Source organism: Perca fluviatilis, chromosome 23 (assembly GCF_010015445.1).
Source record: "Perca fluviatilis chromosome 23, GENO_Pfluv_1.0, whole genome shotgun sequence".
NCBI classification, from domain to species: Eukaryota; Metazoa; Chordata; class Actinopteri; order Perciformes; family Percidae; genus Perca; species Perca fluviatilis.
In genome coordinates, this window is record NC_053134.1 from 15,192,753 (window position 1) to 15,214,476 (window position 21,724).

At 41.0% G+C, this 21,724-nt stretch overlaps 2 protein-coding genes across 4 annotated transcripts in view; one reads left to right on the top strand and one right to left on the bottom strand.

Moving 5' to 3' along the window:
* Positions 1-7,200, top strand: part of LOC120553256 (gamma-secretase activating protein) — a 31,349-nt gene extending 24,149 nt beyond the window's left edge. Inside the window, exons 28-32 of one of the 2 annotated variants that reach the window (XM_039791477.1) lie at positions 79-198; positions 1,899-1,960; positions 5,004-5,108; positions 5,854-5,950; positions 6,148-7,200. In XM_039791477.1, coding sequence (XP_039647411.1) covers positions 79-198; positions 1,899-1,960; positions 5,004-5,108; positions 5,854-5,950; positions 6,148-6,248 — 485 coding nt within the window. In that variant the 3' untranslated portion in view covers positions 6,249-7,200. Of the gene's footprint in view, positions 1-78; positions 199-1,898; positions 1,961-5,003; positions 5,109-5,853; positions 5,951-6,147 lie in introns of those variants that run through there. The other variant, XR_005638140.1, reaches the window with a different exon arrangement.
* A 4,495-nt stretch (positions 7,201-11,695) lies between these two features.
* Positions 11,696-21,724, bottom strand: part of ccdc146 (coiled-coil domain containing 146) — a 53,542-nt gene continuing 43,513 nt past the window's right edge. For both annotated transcript variants that reach the window (XM_039791479.1, XM_039791478.1), the window contains exons 19-23: positions 18,386-18,496; positions 18,041-18,178; positions 17,344-17,469; positions 13,600-13,722; positions 11,696-12,203 (exon numbers count right to left, since the gene is read on the bottom strand). In XM_039791479.1, the coding sequence (XP_039647413.1) occupies positions 12,006-12,203; positions 13,600-13,722; positions 17,344-17,469; positions 18,041-18,178; positions 18,386-18,496 (696 nt within the window). In that variant the 3' untranslated portion in view covers positions 11,696-12,005. The remainder of the gene's footprint in view (positions 12,204-13,599; positions 13,723-17,343; positions 17,470-18,040; positions 18,179-18,385; positions 18,497-21,724) is intronic.

Below are 21,724 nucleotides of genomic sequence, written 5' to 3' on the forward strand. Positions count from 1 at the left end.
CTTTGTTGTTTTCAGGAACATCAAAAGCTAAAATCTCTTTGTCTTCTTTTTCATCATCTGCCCCACTGTTCTCTCCAGGCTATCACACTCTGTTAGCAGTGTTTGCTGTGCGTTGCCTCCCTCATCACACCTTCCTACAGTACATTGACCACGGATTCCTGCAGCTAACTGAGACCTTTGTGTCTCGGCTCATGACAGGTAAACGCACACACACACACACGCGCACACACACACACGCTCTCTCACACACACACACACACACACACACACACACACACACACACACACACACACACACACACACACACACACACACACTAAATACACAGTGTGTATACTTTTTTCATTGTATGTACAGAGAGGTCAGAGGTTGAGATTAGGTACCATGGGGATTCAGTGCCTCACTCCAAAACATTGTTTATTTTGTATGTCTGTGTGGATTTCATACCATGGAAAGTACATTGTTCAAAGGCCAAAAATTGTGACTTGGCACTGAGATCAACAGAACTAAAATATCCCTAAAATATCCTCACTTTTGATCTTGTTGTAGTTTACATGGTTCTTTCTCATGGAGAGAACAAAGATACACAAAGATGAAAAGATTATTTAAAGGGCTAAGTCCAAATGGTTGTTAAACTTCAAAGTGAGAGAAAAGGATGTTTCGGGACTTTGAAGTGAGAGGGTTCCTGCGTCACTTCTCCCCAGGGATTAATCAAATAAGTATACACATATCTATTTAGATTTCACTATTCTATTCTGGACAATTGGTTGCGCAGGTGTGCAGCTTCTGCCTCATTACAAAACACACACAGACATATATTTTCATCCACAATTTACAAATATAACCAGTCTAATTTAGCTTGGTTCCAGACTTCTGCACTGCTGCCCATATCTCAGATTGTTTTGCAATTTACATAAATCATGAAAACTACAAAAAAAAATACACAAATGCGGTGGCACTTCATGTTAAAGTAATCTAACCAATTTATAAAATAAAATAAGTCTGGACCAAATAGGTGTACTGAGTCCAACCGAATGGCATCGCCATCCCTAGAGCCGTGCCGATAGCTTGGCTAATAACCTCTGCTAGTGGAGGAGCTCAGAAACGTGATGGACAAAAAGATAATCAGGAGCAGCAGCTGCAGTAACAGTGCCAGTGTTTTGGACTGTATTGGTGAAGAAGTTTAAGAAAGGAGTTAAATAGTCTGGGAAGAACTGTGAGTCTATCATCTGCTCAGTCACATTTTGAGAAGTCAGATGAGGCAGTTTTTTCTCCTAACAACAACCACCCGCCCCTGAGACAGGTTGGATGCCCAGGACATCCTACAGTAGATGAACTGCATCTCCCAGAATGCTTCTTAGCACCTGGGAGAAATCCTGGAGCTGCTGAAGCAAGTTGCCAGGTCAAAGGATGTCAGAGGGCCTTTGCTCTGTTTCCCTTTTTGAACGGATGGCTCTCACTGCAACACGTAAACAATACACCTTCTGGGAAATGTCTGCCAAAATAAGAAAGTGGTGCTGGCTCAGGATCCTCTTTGCTTGGGGGTTCATTTGTGAAGCCTTGCTTGTCAAAACATTGTCTGTTATCTTTTTTATAAAAGCGGAATATCCCACTAATGTTTTTTTTAATCGATGGAAATTAGCATATGGGTAGAAGGGAGTTATAGCGATCTGGGATTTTGTTGATTTTATTTACATTTATTTTACATGAAGTGTCTCCAGATAAAGAAAATAATAACACTGTAATCCTATGTTTGCTTTCAAAGGATTCTGAGCAATTCATTTAGATATAAGTCTAGAGAGAAGGTGTGACATTGCATTATTTCTCCTACCCTGTGAGATTTGTCTTCAGAAAAGTAATTAGCACCATGTCTCCTCTCTTTCCTTTTTGTGTTTAGATTTGGACAACAGTGATGCCAACGAGAGACTGAAGTTCAGCATACTTAAGAGACTCCCTGAGGTACTTTTGTGTGCGACCAAACATGAGGTTTTAATGCAGGGCCAGGAGTAGTTCAGAGGAGTCTGCCATCCAAATGATGACACGTTGAGTGTACCAACTTGGAGGGCAGAGCTGAAATGTAGCAGTCCGTGGTTCAGCCAGTAACACAATGCGTGATGCTACTATAATCCCATCTGTTAGTGAAGGCGACGTTTTGATCTTTTCTCGAATGGTTCTCTCTCCCCAAACTTCCCATTTTGGTCCAATTAAGAGTTGGAAGTTATTTTAGGTCTCATCTCCCTCAAGCCCCCCTCAAGCCAATCACAAAGCTCTTGTGTAACTGGCTGGTGTGTGTGTGTGTGTGTGTTGGGGAGGGGGTAGTGTAGGTAGTTGTCTAGTGTGTGTGTGTGTGTGTGTGTGTTTATGTGTATCCCCAACTCTTGTGTAACATCCACGTGTTCCCATGTGGATGGTACAGTATATCGCTTCTGTAGCTGTGTGTGTGTGTGTGTGTGTGTGTGTGTGTGTTCTGTCCGCATTGTGGTCAGAGGAATGTTGAGTGTTTAGTGTCTCTGTTCGGTTTCCTGCCCATCAGACTTTTGTTGGGTGAGTTTGGCAGGCAGGAGAGATTTAGCAGGTACACACACACACACACACACACACACACACACACACACACACACACACACACACACACACACACACACACACACACACACACACACACACACACACACACACACACACACACACACAGCTAGAAAACAGGAGATGTTGGCAAACTGTAGGGAATTAAATCCTTGCTAAACCCAGCACCCCCATAATTGTCATCTTCAAAGCCTTGTTATACTGTATATACATAAACTAGTAAAGATAACTTGTTTATTTACAAATATTTACACCCAATAACTGCCATAAATGCCCCCTCTTGAAAAAGCCCGGTCTGCTCTGATTGATCAGCATTTCCGGGTCTTGGGCATCTGCGCTTTCAGAGTCTCTGCACTGTCATTGCAACTGGGGAATGACTGTAACGGCACTGTGGCATCACTTTCTACCTATATATAGTATAGTTGTGACATCACAACCGTACTGTTTCATAGTATTTATATATCATCTGTCCTGCTTTATAATCAAAAAAAGATATGTAAATGTCACATTTTACAATATGGGACCTTTAACTAGTAGCTCTAATCACAACGTCCCTTACATTTCCCTTTTGTCCTGAGCTTTTAGCTCATTAAATTTTATTTTATATATTTATTTATTTATTTATTCGGGACAATGCACATTAATGAACAATCTAACATTTCTGTAAAGACTGTAAATGAGCCAGGTTATAGCATAAATGCTAATTTTCACCTGTAGTCCCGAATAAAAGTTTAGTTCACCTCGTCTCATGTTGCATATACCAACAGGTTATGGTTTCAAACTAAATGTGATTATTTCCTCTAAAGCCCTATTCGCACGGGATAAGTATTATCTAGGGACCTCGTGTGAATTATAAATTACCCCCCCACGTCTGAGTTTCATCTGGCGCGTTCGAACGGGATAAGCGAAGCCTGTGATTTTACTCGAATTTACTGACATTAAGCAACAGTAGAAACATGGGTGTGGGTAGCTCTGCTACGTGTGTTTGTGTGTGGTAAGATCTCGAGGACACACACGCACACACACACACACACACAATCTCAACCGGGTAGTCAGTCATCGTCCGAACTGCGACCTCTCCTTTTTCTTTCTCTCACTTTTTTCTCCGGGTGGTGTCAAGCAGGGTCCGGTTAGATGGATAAACATTTCACCAGGTTAAAATCTATTAGCTCAATTACTGCGCTTTGATTTATTTGTAACATTAACCTCTAATTATGAAGTGAGCCCCTCCGCTTGATTGTGCATTATTTTTGATAAGCTATTGCTTGGAGATGTCTTGTCGTTATCTCTAGATGTATGATACAAACATAAAAATATACTTACCACATGCTGCTATACATGTCATCCATCGCCATCTAATCATTCTTTTTGTCTTGCGCTTGTGGTGGTTTTCATCTTTCTCTTTCTGCAAATTGTATATGATGTATAGCGACATGACCCAGCACCCAAAACACTGTCAAAACATCCAACGCACCCTCCATTCTTCGCCAAAGATGGATAAAAAGGCGCAAAAGAAGGAAATAGGTACCTTGAAAAAAACAAAAAAGCCCCGCCAAATCCTGGACAAAGCAAAGATGCCGATTCGCACGGGACTAATATTATCACAGGACCTCCGTTTTCAGCGAAATATGGTAGGTCATTTGCGGGGGAATTATTACTTTACAAATTACAGACATGACCGATTCGCACGGGATTAAGATCACAGACAACCTCCGCAATTATTACAAATGACTGGAGGTCACCAGGTAATATTTATCCCGTGCGAATAGGGCTAAAGATTAGAATATTTTAAAGTGTTAATTTCAGGGAATAAAGTAAAACTGAGTGAGAGGTTTGAAAATAAACAATTTCTTTTTGCAGAAATATGTTCCCCTGCTGATTTCTTTGACAACCAATCCCTTTTTGACAACCCCTCAGATTTATCTCACGACGCCTGTAGGGGAGCCTGACCCCAATGTTGGGAATCACTGGCCCCGACATTATCTCACGAGTTGAGACACTGAGGTTGTGTTGTTTCTTCTCACGTCTGATAATAACACAATGCTCGAAGTGATTGAGCAGATTTGTAACTCGGCTGTGTGTTTGTAGCTGGACAGAAAGCAGTCTTTGAGGAAAAGCTGCATTCTTTCTTAGTGCCAGTCACACCTGTAGTCTCTATTTCGCTTAAGTTATTTATTACCGTTGAAACCGTACTGAAAAATATGATTTCTCTTGGTTCCCTTCATTAGCAGTCAACTCCTTAATAATGGTTTGGAGTTCCAGTTGGCAAAATAGAAAGGGACAGATGTTCACTTGCCTCAGGGATTATGTTTTTTATAACAAACTACATGCCTAAAATGTAAACTATTTTGTGTGTGTGTGTGTGTGTGTGTGTGTGTGTGTGTGTGTGTGTGTGTGTGTGTGTGTGTGTGTGTAGCCTATGGAGCAGAGGATCTACCATATGTGGGACCATCCTATCAGTTCAGCTTCCATCTCCAGAGATTATACCAGGACTCTGCTAGAGAAGCACAACAAAAACAAGGTAACACAGCACAGTGTGTCACCCATGCTGCAGAGAGCACATGCTGATACACTGCCGACTAGCAAACACACAATGTGCTCATTAGCAATAAACACAAAAGTACAGTGGAGGCTGAACGGAATGTCATTAGTTTTGCAGGTATTTGATCATAAACCACAGTATTGGACAAATTAGCTAAAAATGCTAAAAGAGTTGCTGGTTCAAGCACCCCAAATGTGAGGATGTAGAGCTTTTCTCGGTGTTCTATCTTTGTAAATTCAAAATGTTTGGGTTTCGGACTGTTTTTCAGACGAGACAAGCTTTCTGAAGACATCTTCTTGGGCTCTGGAAACTTGCGCTTGGCTATTATCACAATTTTCTGACAAGGAATCATTGCAGCCCTAAAACATGTTAACTTCAGAAACTCTTTTTCTACAGTGTTACACACTGGCAGAAAAAAATGTCTGCCTTGGGCTTCTTTATTAAGTCTTTAAACAGTGACCATACATCTATCCACTTCATGTTGCTATTGGCCAGTTTCAGTCAGCTAATTGGAGAGCAGAGCCAGTGGCATTTTGTGCAATGACAAGATAAGAATGTATGGCTGCCTAAAAAGTTAAACTGCAACTAACTTTATCCAAAAGAGGAAGAAAATGAGTTAAGGTGACTTCTTTTGTAATTTGCTGCAGATTAGTTTTGACTGTGTGTATCCTGAAAAACCTGCAGAATCCACAGTAGTGTTTCTGTTTTTTTTCTTCCTCCTCAGGGATTTGCATTCACTGGCAGAGACAAGCCAGGCTTCAGACCTGAATTTCTGCCTCTTACCTACCTGGCAAAAATCCTCTCTGATACAGAGGAACAAGGTAGTGTATGTATGTGTGTGTGTATCCTGCCTGGTTTAGACACAGAGGCCTTTGGAGCATCAAGACAGAATATGTGCGTTTATGTGCGTGCTTGGTCCAAATGTAGCTCCACCATGAAGGAGCCAGGAAGGAAGTGCATGGTTGTGTCTGGCGTTATATCCTGCATCTCCCTCTAACTCCTCTTCCTGTGTTTGCAGCTCTAAACCCTTTCGAGGAGCAGGAGAACGTGGATGCCAGGTTCGTGGAGGAGACAGCTCTGAAACAGACACTAATACTGCTGGGCTTTGAGGAAAAATGAAGCATGTGGAGGGGAGCGCGGGGGCGGAGAGGGACTGGGGGATGGATGGATCGAGGGGGGAAATGTGTTTGAGAGGACAGTAATCATTAACTGGGCCTTGAGGATAAGTAACAGATGAATGGATGATGGAGAGACAGAGGGCGAGAAGTGAAAGATGAATGGGCAGATTGAAAGGCAGGAGCGCTCATAAACAAGCTCTCATCTGTTTGATGACAGATTAGGGTGGGGCAGAAGGAAAGATGGATGGAGACACCCAGAAAGGAAAGATGGAGGGGCAGAGTGGATGAAGTCACACTTTTTTCCCCCTATTAAATATGAAAGTGTGCGATGGACAATATGAACCAAAACTTAAAAAAAACAAAAAAAACAATAGGGAACTTCAGGTAGTGGTTTAATTCAATTTGGGGAAACATGGTTTTCTAATTTTTTTATTGAAAATCAATAACTGCAGGCAGCTATTTATATGATCTGGAGCAGCAACAGTTCTCGCCATAACTTCTCCATTTTCTCTCATACAATTTATGAACATTGATGTCAAATACCGCATACGGTATTTATAAATCAAACACACTTGTTTTATTCTCCTGTGTGTCCTGTAATGCCGCCGCTGCCCCCCCCCATCAACTTGATTACATGCTGACAAACGCTTTGCAGACACAGTAGCTTGATATGATCAGTCAGGCAGCGGCTGCTATGCATTCAATCTGATATTAACTCAAAGTTATAAACCGTCTTCGCAGCTGAAAGGGGCTTCGGTATAACTCAGTAAGACTACTTGGGCGATTTAAAATGACAACCCCCAACCAGATATAGGTGTTGTAAATTGAATGTATGAATCAACATATACCCTTACTCTTCATAGGAAATAATACACTGAATGTTACTTTATACCAACACCACGGATTTTGAGACAACTGAGATGTGGATTAAACACAAGTGGATAAATCAGGAACATGTCTGAAATATGTTTGTTGCTGGCTGCCATATGGATCAAATGGGCAGGGTATCATCTCAAATGTTTTGATACTAGTGCTGCTAAGATGCCTATGTTTCTGATAACTTACATTTTGAGATATGTTTTTCTACAAAACCCTTAGCCAAACATTGTCTAGACCCAAGTGGTGGTACAAGAATTTTGGCTAACTAGTCTAAAACTGCCCGATTTTAATTTAAGGTGAAACTGTTTAACCTAGACAAAAATAACACATTCTTACTAATACAAATCAGAAGTTGAATTCATAAGCAATAAAGCACACTCCTTACTTGGTCTATATGACCTGTAGCGTATGATGGGCAAATTAGTTTTCGATATTTTGCTACATTCAGCCCTACTAAATTAAGCCCTACTATAATTAACTGGACATGAAGGGAAAACAGCTGACTACAATAACTTTATAGTAACTGTATTTATATAATATATATATATTATTTAGCAAGGACCACATTGCAAAATCTGTCAACAAAATGCTTTACAAATCATCAAATCGAGCAAGACAGTAAAGGGTTAATAATAAGGCATAAAGAATAGAAATGATAAAAAAAGAAAACACTGACATCAAATTCTGTCCACACACACACACACACACACACACACACACAACACACACACACACACACACACACACACACACACACACACAGTCTGGTTTAAATAAGGTGCCTGTGTCTCCTTAATCATGACTGAGCTCTTACTGTAAGTCGAGAAATTCTTCGGTATTGTGTTTGTGTGTGTGGCATGTGTTCATAATAACTTTTATAGTGTCTGAATGTTGGCACCGTCTGAGACTAAATACCGGAGTTTATTTACATCTGATGTCGTGCTTTGATCTGAGAAATGACTCTTACATTCCTCTGAAAGTAAGGGATTTTATAATGACTCGTGCAGTGACGTGCAGTGGATTATTTGTGTGGGTAGGCAGTGACCTTTAATGTGGCATATTGGGCCCCTATAGCCTATATAATAACGCAGCATCCTACATGTATTACGCATGGACTATCAAACCTTATCGATGGGCACATAGCTTACATTTAAAAAAACATCTAGTTCACACATTGCAGACTTAAAACAACATATACATGCCTTTGTCTCGGAAGCCGCAACAGAGAGAGAGAGAGAGAGAGAGAGAGAGAGAGAGAGAGAGAGAGAGAGAGAGAGAGAGGCAGGGCTTGGTGTCAGCGCACTAACACGGCTGATAGGCCTAGCCTACTCCTAGCCTACGACGTGCGCAAAAGTGCACCATAACCACACACAGGTTTTGGTGACGGCGCACCAGGATGAGAAAACAGAACGAGTCTAAATGTTGGTGTCAGCGCACCGATCAGTAGTAGTACAGTAGAACAGCTGTTTTCCATCACCTTTGCGTTGCAGGCTGGTTTGCAGCCTGGGCTGCTCATGTAGGGCCATATGTCAAGGCGTCTGACGGTGGACTTGGGTTTTGGACTCCTCATGCTTGAGCAGAGCTCTTGGCAAATTGTTCAAGTCTAATATAGTCTCGGACTTTCAGCCACACGCTGTCGCTGCTTGGCAAAAAGAGTAGGCACGGAAAACACAAAAAGCTTGCTAGTTTAGCGGCAGCCACTCGTCCTTCTTTTGACACGTCTTTACCACTCTATGAAAAGTCAGAGTAACGTAATATTTTGCCCCTTCTGCTACTGAGTGAAATTATAGGTCAGGTGTTGGTTTCCCATTAGTAATCACACCTATTTGTTCTTCATGAGCCAATGTTGAATATATTTTTAAGTATGGAAATTCCGTGCTGACCGCCGGTGTAGCTATCCGAGCTGCTACCCCCCCCCCCCCCCCCCCCGGGGGGAGGGAAAGAAAAAAAAAAGAAACATGTGCGTTTTTTCCCTTTTCGGGGGGGGGGGGGAATTTTTTTGGTTTTTTTTCTTGACCTTGGGCTTTTTTTTTTTTCTTTTTATAAAGAAAAATATATTTTTATTTTTTTTTTTTTTTTGGGGGGGGGGGGGGGGGGGGGGGGGGGGGGGGGGGGTTTTTTTTTTTTCACGTGACATGGGGCTGGTTCATTTGCCGATCGTTGATCATTCAACCAGAGACGGTTTGGAGGATCTTTGATTCAACACAGCGGGAGAACCGACTACACATGCTCAAATCTACTTTTACGTAGGCCTGTTCGCCACACCTCTTCCATGGGCCGCACGCCTCTGCCTCAGTTCTCCGCTCAGCACACGGCCCGGCCCGCCCATTGCATTAAACTTGATGCATTCAGGAACGGTAGTTTTTAGGATCAACCTGTGGTAAAAGGAGCATACTTTAATTTTAAAACAACTTTTCTGACTATTTTACTGGAGTATGTGTACCCTTGACAAATCATGAAATTAAATGATTAATAATGAAAATAATATAAATAAATAAAATTATGAAAATGAAAAAATATCATAATCTCAACACTTCCTTTTAACTTTGGTGAGGCACTGCCGACCCAGCCTACCCTGACCGCACATCACTGCACTGGTGTTTCTTATGTTTACACAAAATGTTTTGTAAGATGGATTGTAAATAAAGAGATCTTTTTTCAAGTTTACTGTATTTTTCTTGTTTTACTGCCAGCCTTTTGAAGAACTTTGTGGCAATAGCGAGCCTATACTAGGCCTTATAGCTTACTTTGTTTCTAGTGGATTGCATTTGAACTCTGAGTGTTTTGGACAGACTCAGCTGAGTTCCACTGAAGTCAGGAAATAATCTCAGCATCAGTCATCATGCACACTGAGTCACATTTAACGAGATGTAGTATCCATCACGCTTTTATACAGGCTTGTTTCGCAATACCTACATTAGCTCCAAATAACACCGTTTTCTGTTTTTACTTTGAGCTTCACCACCTCGGTTACATCATGTCAAATAATTCTCTTCTGGGGAATTTGTCTTTTAAATGTGCATAAATCACTCATTCCCCGCCCTATTGCCTCCTCCACACTCTGTTACGAAGCCAGTGTTATGTAGACGGCTAATAAGCACAAACAGTTAGGGGCTAAGCTGACAGCTCTCACCATCACACACACACACACACACACACATACACACACACACCACACACACACACACACACATCACAGGGTGGACAAGGCTGCCTCATAGATAAAATAAACCTGCTCCCTTGTTGAACCTTTTAAGATGTTGGCTAACACAGCCAGTATTGCATTCTAGGCTTACACTAGTGGTTACCAAACCCCACATTCCTATCAGATTAGTTCACTTTAGCTAACTGTTTTAACTGTTTATCCATTGCTTTTGTTTTTCCATTACTTTAAGCCGTTTCAGCTGCTTCTCCATGAACTTGCAGCTAACTATTTAAACTGTTTAACTATTTTGACTGTTATTGTTTGCCAGCTGATGTCAACACAATGTTACAACTAATTAATGCGATAGTCAGCCTATTGCAGCAGGTAGCTTACTGTTTATTGGGGCAAGAAATGTATTAATGATCAATAATGCCAATTTGTAAATCTATTTGATTGTTTTTTTCCCCCTCATAACCACAATATGATTTATATGTTTCCACATTAGTTGGGCTACTCTATGAAGTGCAGGAGTACAGAAGTAGTTGTGAATCACTGATGTACACAGTAATGGCCCTGCTTGGTTCACTAACACACACACAAGCTGCATAATATGCTCATTGACACTAAAACTACTTTCCCCTCAAGCCAAGATCAGCAGATAGAACAACTTCCAGTAAATTTGTAGAAGCATCAAAGGCAAACTACTTTGTTTTTGGTCACTAGTAAGCAACTCTGAACTCTCCACCCCATTAAGGGCTCCACTTTTATTTATGTTTTCCTTTGCCTTTTTCCGACTGCAATCTCTCGTTCCTCTTCATCTCCTCTCTTTGTCATTCTTTATGCACTTTCATTGCCTGATCTTCCAGTCTATATTTACATTCATCATTTCAGGCATTAAGCTGGCACTCTTAGCCTGGCTTAGAGCTTAAACCCATTGCAATTTATTCATCAGCTGCAAGATTACAAGAGAAGGATATGCAGAAATAATCCAGCGTCCCTGAAATATGAATTTACAGTATCTTTAAAGGTCCCATGGCATGAAAATGTCACTTTATGAGGTTTTTTAACATTAATATGCATTCCCCCAACCTGCCTATGGTCCCCCAGTGTCTTGAAATGGCGATAGGTGTAAACCGAGCCCTGGGTATCCTGCTCTGCCTTTGAGAAAATGAAAGCTCAGATGGGCCGATCTGGAATCTTTGAAATCTAAAAGATTACCTCCCATTTCTCAATTTGGCCCACCCATGAGAGAGAGACATCATCAGTGGCTGTAATTCTGCACCAAGGCTGAATTTCGGGAAAGAGACTTCAGATACAGTATTAGGGGACCACTAAGGTCTATTTAAAAGCATCCAAAGAGCACCATGTCATGGGACCTTTAAGAGAAAGGAATGACGAAAATTACATGTTGCCAAAGACAGAAGTACATACAAATGTTTTTACTTGTGGACATGATGTAACAATACACACACATCTCATCTCCCAAATGCCTTCCCTTCCACTCTCCTACAGTATTTGGTGTTCCTGCAAACAAGAGTGTAAACAAGGTCTTGCCAGTAACTTTAAAAAAAAAGAAAAAGAAAACTACAACCAGATGCAGTCCACAAGTACACTTCCACATGACAAAACAGCAGTGGTATACTGGATATAAACATGCACAAGAAGCAGGGAGGAAGCAAACGGATCAACAAGTGTTTGATAGAAATTTGGTTTATGAATACATGTGTGTCGTTTTTATATCTCTAAGGGTTTGAGTGTTGGTTTGCGGATGTGTCTCATGTTGGCTCCTGGTTGGGAGGGTTTAAAGGGGGCCTGGGCTCCGTAGGGTTTAGGTAGAGGGAGCGAGCCGGTCTGGGGGACGTATGCGTTGGGACGGGTTTCAGCTGAGGTGTACTCTCCATTAGGCAACTGGTTCCACTCTTCTTCAGCCAGCTGCACACATACACACACACACACACACACACACACACACACACACACACACACACACACACACACACACACACACACACACACACACACACACACACACACACACACACACACACACACCACCGTTTTAATATTTGATGCAAGACTGCATGCCCTTGGAGTAAATCGTTTTTCCTAGATTTTAATCATGAAAATGGAATAACTAATTTTGCAATGTATTTATTTTTTTAACATCTCATGACAAATGCAAGGGCACCAATGAACAGTTGAGTGCATGTGCCAAGAATCACAAGGCTGATTAAAGTTCTTTTTTTCATATTAGCTTTAATAATTGAAAATACACATTACAGAGATTAGGGATACTAGAGATGCTCTGGGTTTGTTATACAGAATTTTGTCCTTTTTTGGAATAAAAACAATACTGAGACACAGCATACGTTCGTCTATCGGACTGAGAGGTTATGATGCACAGACCACTTCGACACACCAACAGGATGTGACGTGCAGAACAACATCGATGAATCATCATCACAATTTGAAGTATGATGGATCAATTTGTAACCACGGCAGACTCCTGCTCAGACGAAAAAAGAAACTCTTCCAGTGTGCACGCGTCCTCATGACACAAACAGTCCTCCCTTTGACTTTCACCCCACAACGCATGCAAATGAACTGTGCCTAAACGCGCTGAGACTTCAAAGAGACGGCGATTTTCTCATGCATATGAACAGTTTATCCGCTGGCATGTGATCCAAGGAGTTGCACACAAAACAAGGAATAATGGCTATGAATGCAAAACAAATAGCAGGAACTGCCAATAAATAAAACAGGAAAAAACAAACTCTTCTTATCAGGTTCATGAAACTCATTTATATTTCAAGAAAAATTATAAAATGTATGATTAATGATGACTAAAAAAGTAGAAAAAAGCTTAGTGTTGTGGTGTCTTTTTGGACTAGTGGCTATCAGTAGGAATAAGCTGGGTAAAAAAATTGATTGGTATAACAACAGACAGGCCGCAGACACCTTTCAGACACAAATCCCTGTTTGTGTGCCTTTCTTGTGCAGACAGCCTCTACTTCTGTTTGTTTACCAATCTGCCCTTCTCGCCCTGTGTTTGTGCATGTGGCAAAAACTACCCTATATCCTGTCTAATGTCTGTGTGTGGAGAGTTTCTCCACACACTTCTCTGTCTAAGTCTGGGCATGTTCAGGTATACAGCAGCCCTTTTGTCCCTCAGAGTCTTAATCGATTCCTGGCCCGCGTCGCGTCCCAGCGTCGCGTCCCTGCTTCATTTCTTCTTTTATTTGTCACTCTATCTTCTTTTCATGCCCCTTAGTGATTTAATCACTTCTTGACCAGTGATCTTTGTGTGTGTCTGTGTGTGTTTCTTTACCCTCTCTCTCTCCTCTTTGTCCCTCTGTCTCCTCTTCTTGTCTCGGAGCATCCTCCTCCACTCCTTCTCTATCTCTGGGTATGGTGGCAGGCCCTGTTCCAGCAGCCGCTGGCACCTGTCCATCTGGGAACACAGGGGCAGTGCGAGAAACAATCACTTTGTATTCCTATCACTCCATCCACTCTACAATCTCCTGGCTCAATTCAATTCTAACTGTGCCTGAAAACAGATGGTCGTATTACTGTCAGAATTTGGGCAAAGTTATGCCTCTGCATTTTCTACATCTACTAGTGTCTGTGGCGCGCTGCAGGCATACATCAGCTGCAGGGGTTCTTCAGGTTATCAACACGCGCCTCTTGAAACATTTAGAAGGCCCTTGGGGAAATCTGCAGTTCCCTTCAGTTCACTGGAATGTTTTAGCATCTTTCAGCTCATTGTTTTGGGTCGCAACTTTATGTTTTGGGTTCCCTCGCACCTCTATTATCAGCCTCGTTTTTCAGCTAAAAAGCTCTGATAAACCCACCGTACACTTTCTGCGTACCAAACAATGAACAAACAATTAGCAACTAGCTGGTGAACACAGTGGAGCATTTAGCAGCTAAAGAGGCATCGATTTCCCTCAAACAGAGCTAAAAGGAGGATGGACTTGCATTCATTGGATGCTTTTAAGCTTGACTGGTTGTTTTGTTTACAGATCAAAGACAGGAAATGAAAAAAACAAACAGGAGTAAATATTAGCTAAAAGAAAATAAACTATAGTAGTGTGGCTATGCAGATATGTAATTAGCTTGCAGATAAGCAGCAGTATAATATACAAATACAGCAATTAGCTTTGAACAACAACAGAAGAATGTTACACACCTACTGTAACATTACATTTAATATTCTCATTTGATAAGCAAGTAAGACTATTAAGAGGTTAACTTACTGTTCTGTTCAACATGGGTAAGAGCAGACAGCTAGGTCAATTAGCTAATATTTCAGGTAATGGCATTTTGCTTAAATGTTAATAACAATGGAACTTCTCTTGGTTGCTATGGATATGGAATTTGCCATTTTGGCTGCAGATGCTACTTTCAGTTCCAGTAAACTAAGGCTACATTTACATTGCTCATTTGGGTTTTTAAGCCGAAGTTTTGAGCCAAATGCGAACGCCGTGCACACTACAATGTTTTTAGCTTCAGTAGAAGAACTAATCTCCGTTTAAACTAACATGCCTAAACCCCATATCTCATCAACATTCTCGTATACTGGGCATGAGCGTGTCGGGGTAAACAGGAAGCAGCATGTATGCCTGTTGCTGGTAGTTGACATGGTAACGTTAGTAGCTTACCCTACAGTCACATTAGCTACAAGAGACAGCGACAAAGCGACAGGCTGCCATTCATTTTCAATGGGAGTGGCCGTTTGCCAGCGACAAGAAGTCTATTTTATGCAAATGCTGAGCGATGCGACAAAGCGACTGTCAATCGAGTGAAGGCAGCGTGAGGGCAGCGTGACGTATGTACGTTGGTTGCTCGAGTCGAAGAAAATAATTCAAGATGGTGGAAACGCTTCAGGACATCACATTTCTGTATATATATCTGATAGGTTTGGCATTTTATCTCATATTTTGTTATTTCTATCGAGAAATAACTACTTTTAAATCCAAAAACATCGTTCTTGTGACTTAACAATACCTCTGAAGTGACCTTTAAGATGTGCTTGAAGGTAGCACCGGAGAATTTTGATTTTACTGTTGCCAAGCAACCAGGATTAGGCTAGGCACGCCCAGGAGCGCCCATCAAGTGAGTGCGTGTCGCTCTCTTTTGAAGCTAATGTGACTGCAGGGATAGTCTCAGAGAGCGAGACGTCATGACTGATAAGACCCAATCAGGAGGTGAATCATTCACTGTAAAAACAAAAATGTTGTGAAAACTCAAAATTTCAAGGCAACTTACTGCACTAGATTTTTGAGTTTTGAGGCCAACTCAAACTCCTACGTTTTGAAAATAGTTCAGCCAACTAATAATGTTTTGTTCAAATAATTAACTTTCATATGCTGTGCCAACTAATAATGTTTTGTTTAAATAATTTATCTTTCATAGATATAAAAACTTAAAATCTTAAGTTTTACATACTAAATAATTCAAAAAACAGTCATGTCAACTAATTATCTTTTGTTCAGATAATTAACTTTTGTGTGTAAAAACTAAGTTTCGACTTCTAAAAGAGCCCCCGTGCAAAATAGGGGCCCATCTAAAGCTGCTGATCTTGCATCACTTGACATAAAAGGGCCACTAGTGAAGTGACGCACCGCAGAATACTGGCTGAAGGAAGCCTATTACTGCTCAAAGTCTAACACTGCAAAACTCCAGCTCTTCTTATCAAACGTAACAGTCACTTACCTCATGGTTACAAATGTAAACCAGCACAACAATGACAATTACCAGGCAACAAAACATTACATTCTAAGCAGACACGTTTAATAAACGGAATTCATAAAGTTACATTTGTATTTCGAACAAACTGCAAACTTTTCAGCAAAGTTTGACACAACCATTTACTGCCTTGCATCATGGGAATTGACCAGCCAATGAACCACCTGACTGCAGTACGCAAATCGGAGTTCAAGGCATAGAGCAGGCCGAAAAGGTAGGCAACTGAAAACCCCTGCAGAACTGCCCAGGAAACCCTGTTTTAGCGTGGAGCATGAAAAGAGTAATTGACCTGGCCTCAATTTGAGTCTAACTACAATTTCAAAGTGGCGCCACCATACATTTTGAAGTGAGACCAACTTATCACAATAAACTTAATACAGTGAGTTGAAGTAACTACTTTAACAAAGTTTATAATGCAATTATGTGTTTTTTGTTCTGTTTAATTGAAAATCAAAGTAAGATGAGCAATTTCAAGTTCTCGTTTTTACAGTGTTGGCGTCAGTGTTGGTGTTGCCAAAGGTCTCCGTTTGCGGCCTTTGAGACTGCAACACAACCCCGCAGATTCCAAACCAAAACGGGGTCAGAAGTGTTTTCAAATTTCTCCGGTTTAGGGGTTCTGAAACGCCACAGCAGTGTGAATGCAAAGTGTAAACGTGGCAAAAAGATATACGTTTTTAAACCAATGTAAATGTAGCCTAAAAGTACACAAAAAAAAAAGTTCCTTCTTGATCTTGGAAAACAATGTCACCACAATGTCCAAACAGTGGCTCTTCTGGAGCTTTCCATCTTATGTCAACTTTTGTGCAAACATGGCCGAGAAGTCCTTAAAGCGCTCAGAAAAACATTTCCATGACAACTCCGACTCCAACTCTAACTCCATCTGCTGAAGAAGATCGTGTGATACAACCAAAAGCTCCAGAACAGTTTGTTTATGTCAAACAACATAGATTCAAATACCTGACTGTGACTGATCAGCATCATTGCTAAATAATAATCCTGATTCCCGGATGCTTTCATTAACTGGGTTAGCACTGACTCACTTGATTTGTTCTTGCATTGTTTCTATTGTATTGACATTGGAGTTTTCTACATGAAAATTATTATTATTGCATATTATTTTGTCTCTGTGTTTGCCTCTTGATTTGCATTACTGTGCAAATAGGCAAAATAAACAGGTTGGAGGTGAAAGACGGGACACAGCGAGAAATTACTGTCGAGTCACTTCTTGCAGTGGAGAGTGACAGGAATAACAGAAAAGACAGTGGAACTCCAGCATCACACTGATGCCAGGTGCGTGTGTTTGTTGTGAGTGAACGCCTCTGACCTGGAGCTCTCTCTCTCGGATCTCTTGTTGGAGAGACAAAGCAGCAGCTTGCTTCATGGAAAGTTCTGCAGAGACGGCCATAATGCGGTGGTTGGTGTCCATTATGTGAGTTCGCACCTCGTTTAACTGGAGGCAGACAACACACAGACAGACACACACACACACACACACACACACACACACACACACACACACACACACACACACACACACACACACACACACACACACACACACACACACACACACACACACACACACACACACACACACAGAGAACATTACAATGCCAAATTTGTCTTCATTCATGTCATTATAACAAAGTTTCACAAGTTATTGCATATAATGAACATTGTGTTTGAGGCTATTTATAGTTGGTGAAAGCAAGAGAAATACAGAGAGTCAAGGAGAGAGACGGAGAGAGGCCGAGCAAGTGAGAGTACAAGGAAACTGTAATGCTCGGTGAACTCCTTAATGCCCACTCTGCACATGCTCCTCAAACAAAGTGTGAGTGTGTTTTGTGAGAGAGACACACACAGAGAGAGGTAAAATACCAGACGGACTGAAGTAACAGGTGAACGATATAACAAGTGTGTGAATGTGGGAGTGTGGTCTTCTGTCTGCATTGTTCTATCGGTGTGTGTACATGGGCTAAGCCTCGTCTCTTGTCTGTGTGCAAGTGGATCTTGCTGTCTACCTTCTTTGCCAGTGAGAGTCGGTCCTGTTGGCAGTTCTCAGCCTGCTGGGCGAGTGGCTTGGAGAGCCGGGTCACCTGGTCCACGAGGAGTTCTTTTTCCAGCGACTTCCTCTCACTCTCTGCCAGATTCAACTCCAGCTACATGCATAGAGACATAATGATCATGGTCTTTTTTTTCTTCATGAAACTGTTTATCAACAAACTGTCCTATATAGTTGTGTCATAAAAGAAAAAGAAAGTATGACCTAAATTCATTAAGTAGGTATCATGCACAGCGCTGGATTGCAAATGCATCCTAATATGCAATGTTTGCACACACAAACACCTTGTAACGTTGTTGTGTACCTGCTCAATCTTCTTGACCAGTTCGACAGTTGAGGGGTCTTTGCCTTTTAGCTCTTTGTAATCAACTGTTCGATTCAGACCTTCAAGGGTTTCGTCCCTGGCTTCTGACAACTGAGAGACAGAGAGAATTAGAGACCAAAACAAGACTATAAGTACTGTATGTGCTGCACATATAGGCAAAACTGCTGTCATCAAGTCACTGTCATTGAGGTCTAGTAATAAATAATAATACAGTCATTTCCCACAAGAGCTCACTTCACACAAATAAATACGTAAACAACGTGAAAAGAAAGAAATCTAGAATTAGTCAGCTCCTGTCAGTGTTTCGAGGGCCTTGTCCTCCAGGCATTTAAGATCATATTGCACTGGGGATTTAAAAAAGGCTTGAGACATTTCTCAGCTTAATGTAGTGCCTACATATATGGAAGCTACTTCCCAATAGGGGACAAGTCACTGGCAAAGTGTGATAAAAGAAACCAAAATCTAAAAACGCCACCGGATCCCTCTGAGGGACTGTTTATGTTTTAATATTCTGACATCCCTTAAGACAGCAGAAATAGAAGGAGAGGTAAGGAAAGCACAAAGAAGATGAGTAAAAAGAGCAGAGAGACACAGAAAACCAGGCAGAAGGACAAGAGAAGACATTAAAATGAAGTGAGGGGACAGCGCAGGCATAATAGATTCAAGCACTTAGCTGACACTCTTATTCTGAAACAGCTGCAACCAGTGAGTGAGGGCTTTAGAGTGTAAAATATGAAGTGCTGACATGATTTATTGAATAACTCTTTAAATGAATGACGGGAAATTAACATCTAATACATAAAATTAAAGGTACCCTGTGGAGTTTTTTTTTGTGTGGAGTCTAGTAGTGCTATGGACCAGTCTTTTAATAATTGTAAACCTGGAAGAACAGTCAGCACAAACATATGTTGTTTGTCCAAGCTTTGTTCAAACAGTTAAAATTGTAGTGGAGATCCCAAAGTTTCAAAAGATACCAAATATGTTAGGCTAAATAAACTGTGTATAAAACCAAGGGGGTAAGCTTCGCTTCAGAACTCGAACCTCCCATGGCGCCATTTTGATGCTACCAAACGATCCCCTGACGTTAGCATTCCATTGACTGCCATTCATTTTGACGTCACTTTGACAGCGAATAACTTTACATCTGAAGTGGTTAAAGACTTTTTTTGTCCATTTCTTATTTCTAAAGAAACACGACAATGTGTAAAAGGCTCCATTACCTTGTACCTCACGTTATAGCTCCGTAGTAGACGTTTTTATAAAAATAGGCTAACGATTATGTCATAACCACGCGACTTACTGTCGCATAGTAGAGGAATTACCATACAGTACAGGAGAAGCTCACAGGCAGTTTCAACTTACATTAGCTGTTTAAGTTTGATTACTAATGTTAACTAGCATTTTAGTTAGCAATAATTAGCCTGTGTCCATGTTACCTCCTTACATATACCTACGCTCTCCATCTCTGCAAGATTGGGAATGATTGAGATTTCTCTTGGCACAGCTACCAGAAGACTTACAACTTTGAGACAGGTTGCTCACGTCACATTTATGTCATCTCTCTCAGTTGGAGGTTGCTTAGTAACGCTCAGTGCTCACCGGAAAAGTGCTTCTAATATCCTTCACTGGTCTCCGTCCAGAGCAACGGGATCGGTTGGTCCAGTTTATATACTGTCTATGTATGAAACTTTGCCCAAGACGTCAATAATATTCCCATTTGATGGAACAGGAAACAAAGAAAATGTTGGAGTCTTGTATATACACTTCATACAGCGATGGAGAGTTGGCTGATACAGAATATATTCTTGATACAAGTGGAATAATGTTTTTCCAACTTTAAAAGGTAGGCTACTTACAGTAGAGGGGAAATTGAAATAAACTCCATGTGAAGGGGTTAATTGCTTGCTTTGACCAACAATACAAACCCCAGATCCCAAGACTTGCTCCAAACTGGTCTGGGAATTAATTTCTGAAGAGTATATTTCATGCAGAGCAGTTGGTTCTAATAACCACTTTTTAAACATAAATTATAGAGACAAAGACAAATAGGACGACAAGCTGCCTCTTAACCTGTGCGGGGACTGCAGATGGAAATGAGCATTTAAAGTAGTTACAGTATCTCAGCAGGGAAGTTACAGCAAATTCCCCATTACAGCAAAATAAAGGGAGTCTATATATAAAAAAAACATATGAAGCTGAGATGATCAAGGAACCATGACAGGGACCATAAAAGGTACATAAATAAAATAGACGAAAATAGAAAGAAGACAAAAAAAACCCATCAGATGGCAGAAGAAAAGAGAAAATATGGAGAAGACAAGAGAGTGGATAGGCAGCAGAGAGTAAAGAGAGGAGTGTGGAGGAAAAACAGGATGTGGAAAAAAAATGTGGTACACAGGGGTCTGACCTGCCATGACCTGGCTTATGAAACAGCAGATTCTCTCCACTCAACCATACAGTGTGTGTGTGCGCACACGCACCTGTGCATGTTTACATGCTGCATCTAATGTGAGAAATGATATGTCAGACTTGAAAGACAGCATGGAACAAAGTGATGATTCCCATTTTTCCCCCCTTCACGGAAGAGATTAATAAAGCCTCTGCAAACAGACAGTGAGTCTGATTAAAGTGGACATCAGTGTTCAATGCTCTCTCAACGTCATATGACTCAAGTTTTGATTTATTAGTATGACTGTCATGTGATCAACTGAGATATTTTTAAGGCAAAAAGTTACATATGTTATAGAGGGAATTAAAAAAAGTTGAGAGGCAGACAACACTGACAGTAAGCATCTGATCTCTGAAAGGCAGAGATAGAGATGAGAGTGGAGCAGATGTACATGGAGAGACTGATAAAAGGCTGACAGACAGAGGAAGATAAAGTGCAGAGCAAAGGAGAGGCAGCATGAAGTCCAGAGTGAGGAAAGGAGGGAGAGATAGGATGTGAAAGCAGACAAGAAAGACAGAATCAGAGGGAGACAGGAGATGCAGAGAAACAGGAATTGGGGCTGACCAACGGGGACCAGGGTTATCTGCAGTTTTCACAGAGAATATGACTTTGACAACAAATCCTAGTTCACTGTGCAAGGAGTTGAATGCATGATTAATTCATATCAAACCCAAAATCAAGCAACAAAGCCGGCAAAATGTTCCGGCTAAACATGCACATGAAGGGCACTAAACTTTGAATGATCATAGTGAATCTACGTACAAATTAGTCAGACAGAATTTTAAATTCTTCACACTTTTTGTGTAAGAGAATATATAATACTGCAGCTACTCTTTTGATATTTACAACTTTAAGAAAGTCAGCTAGCT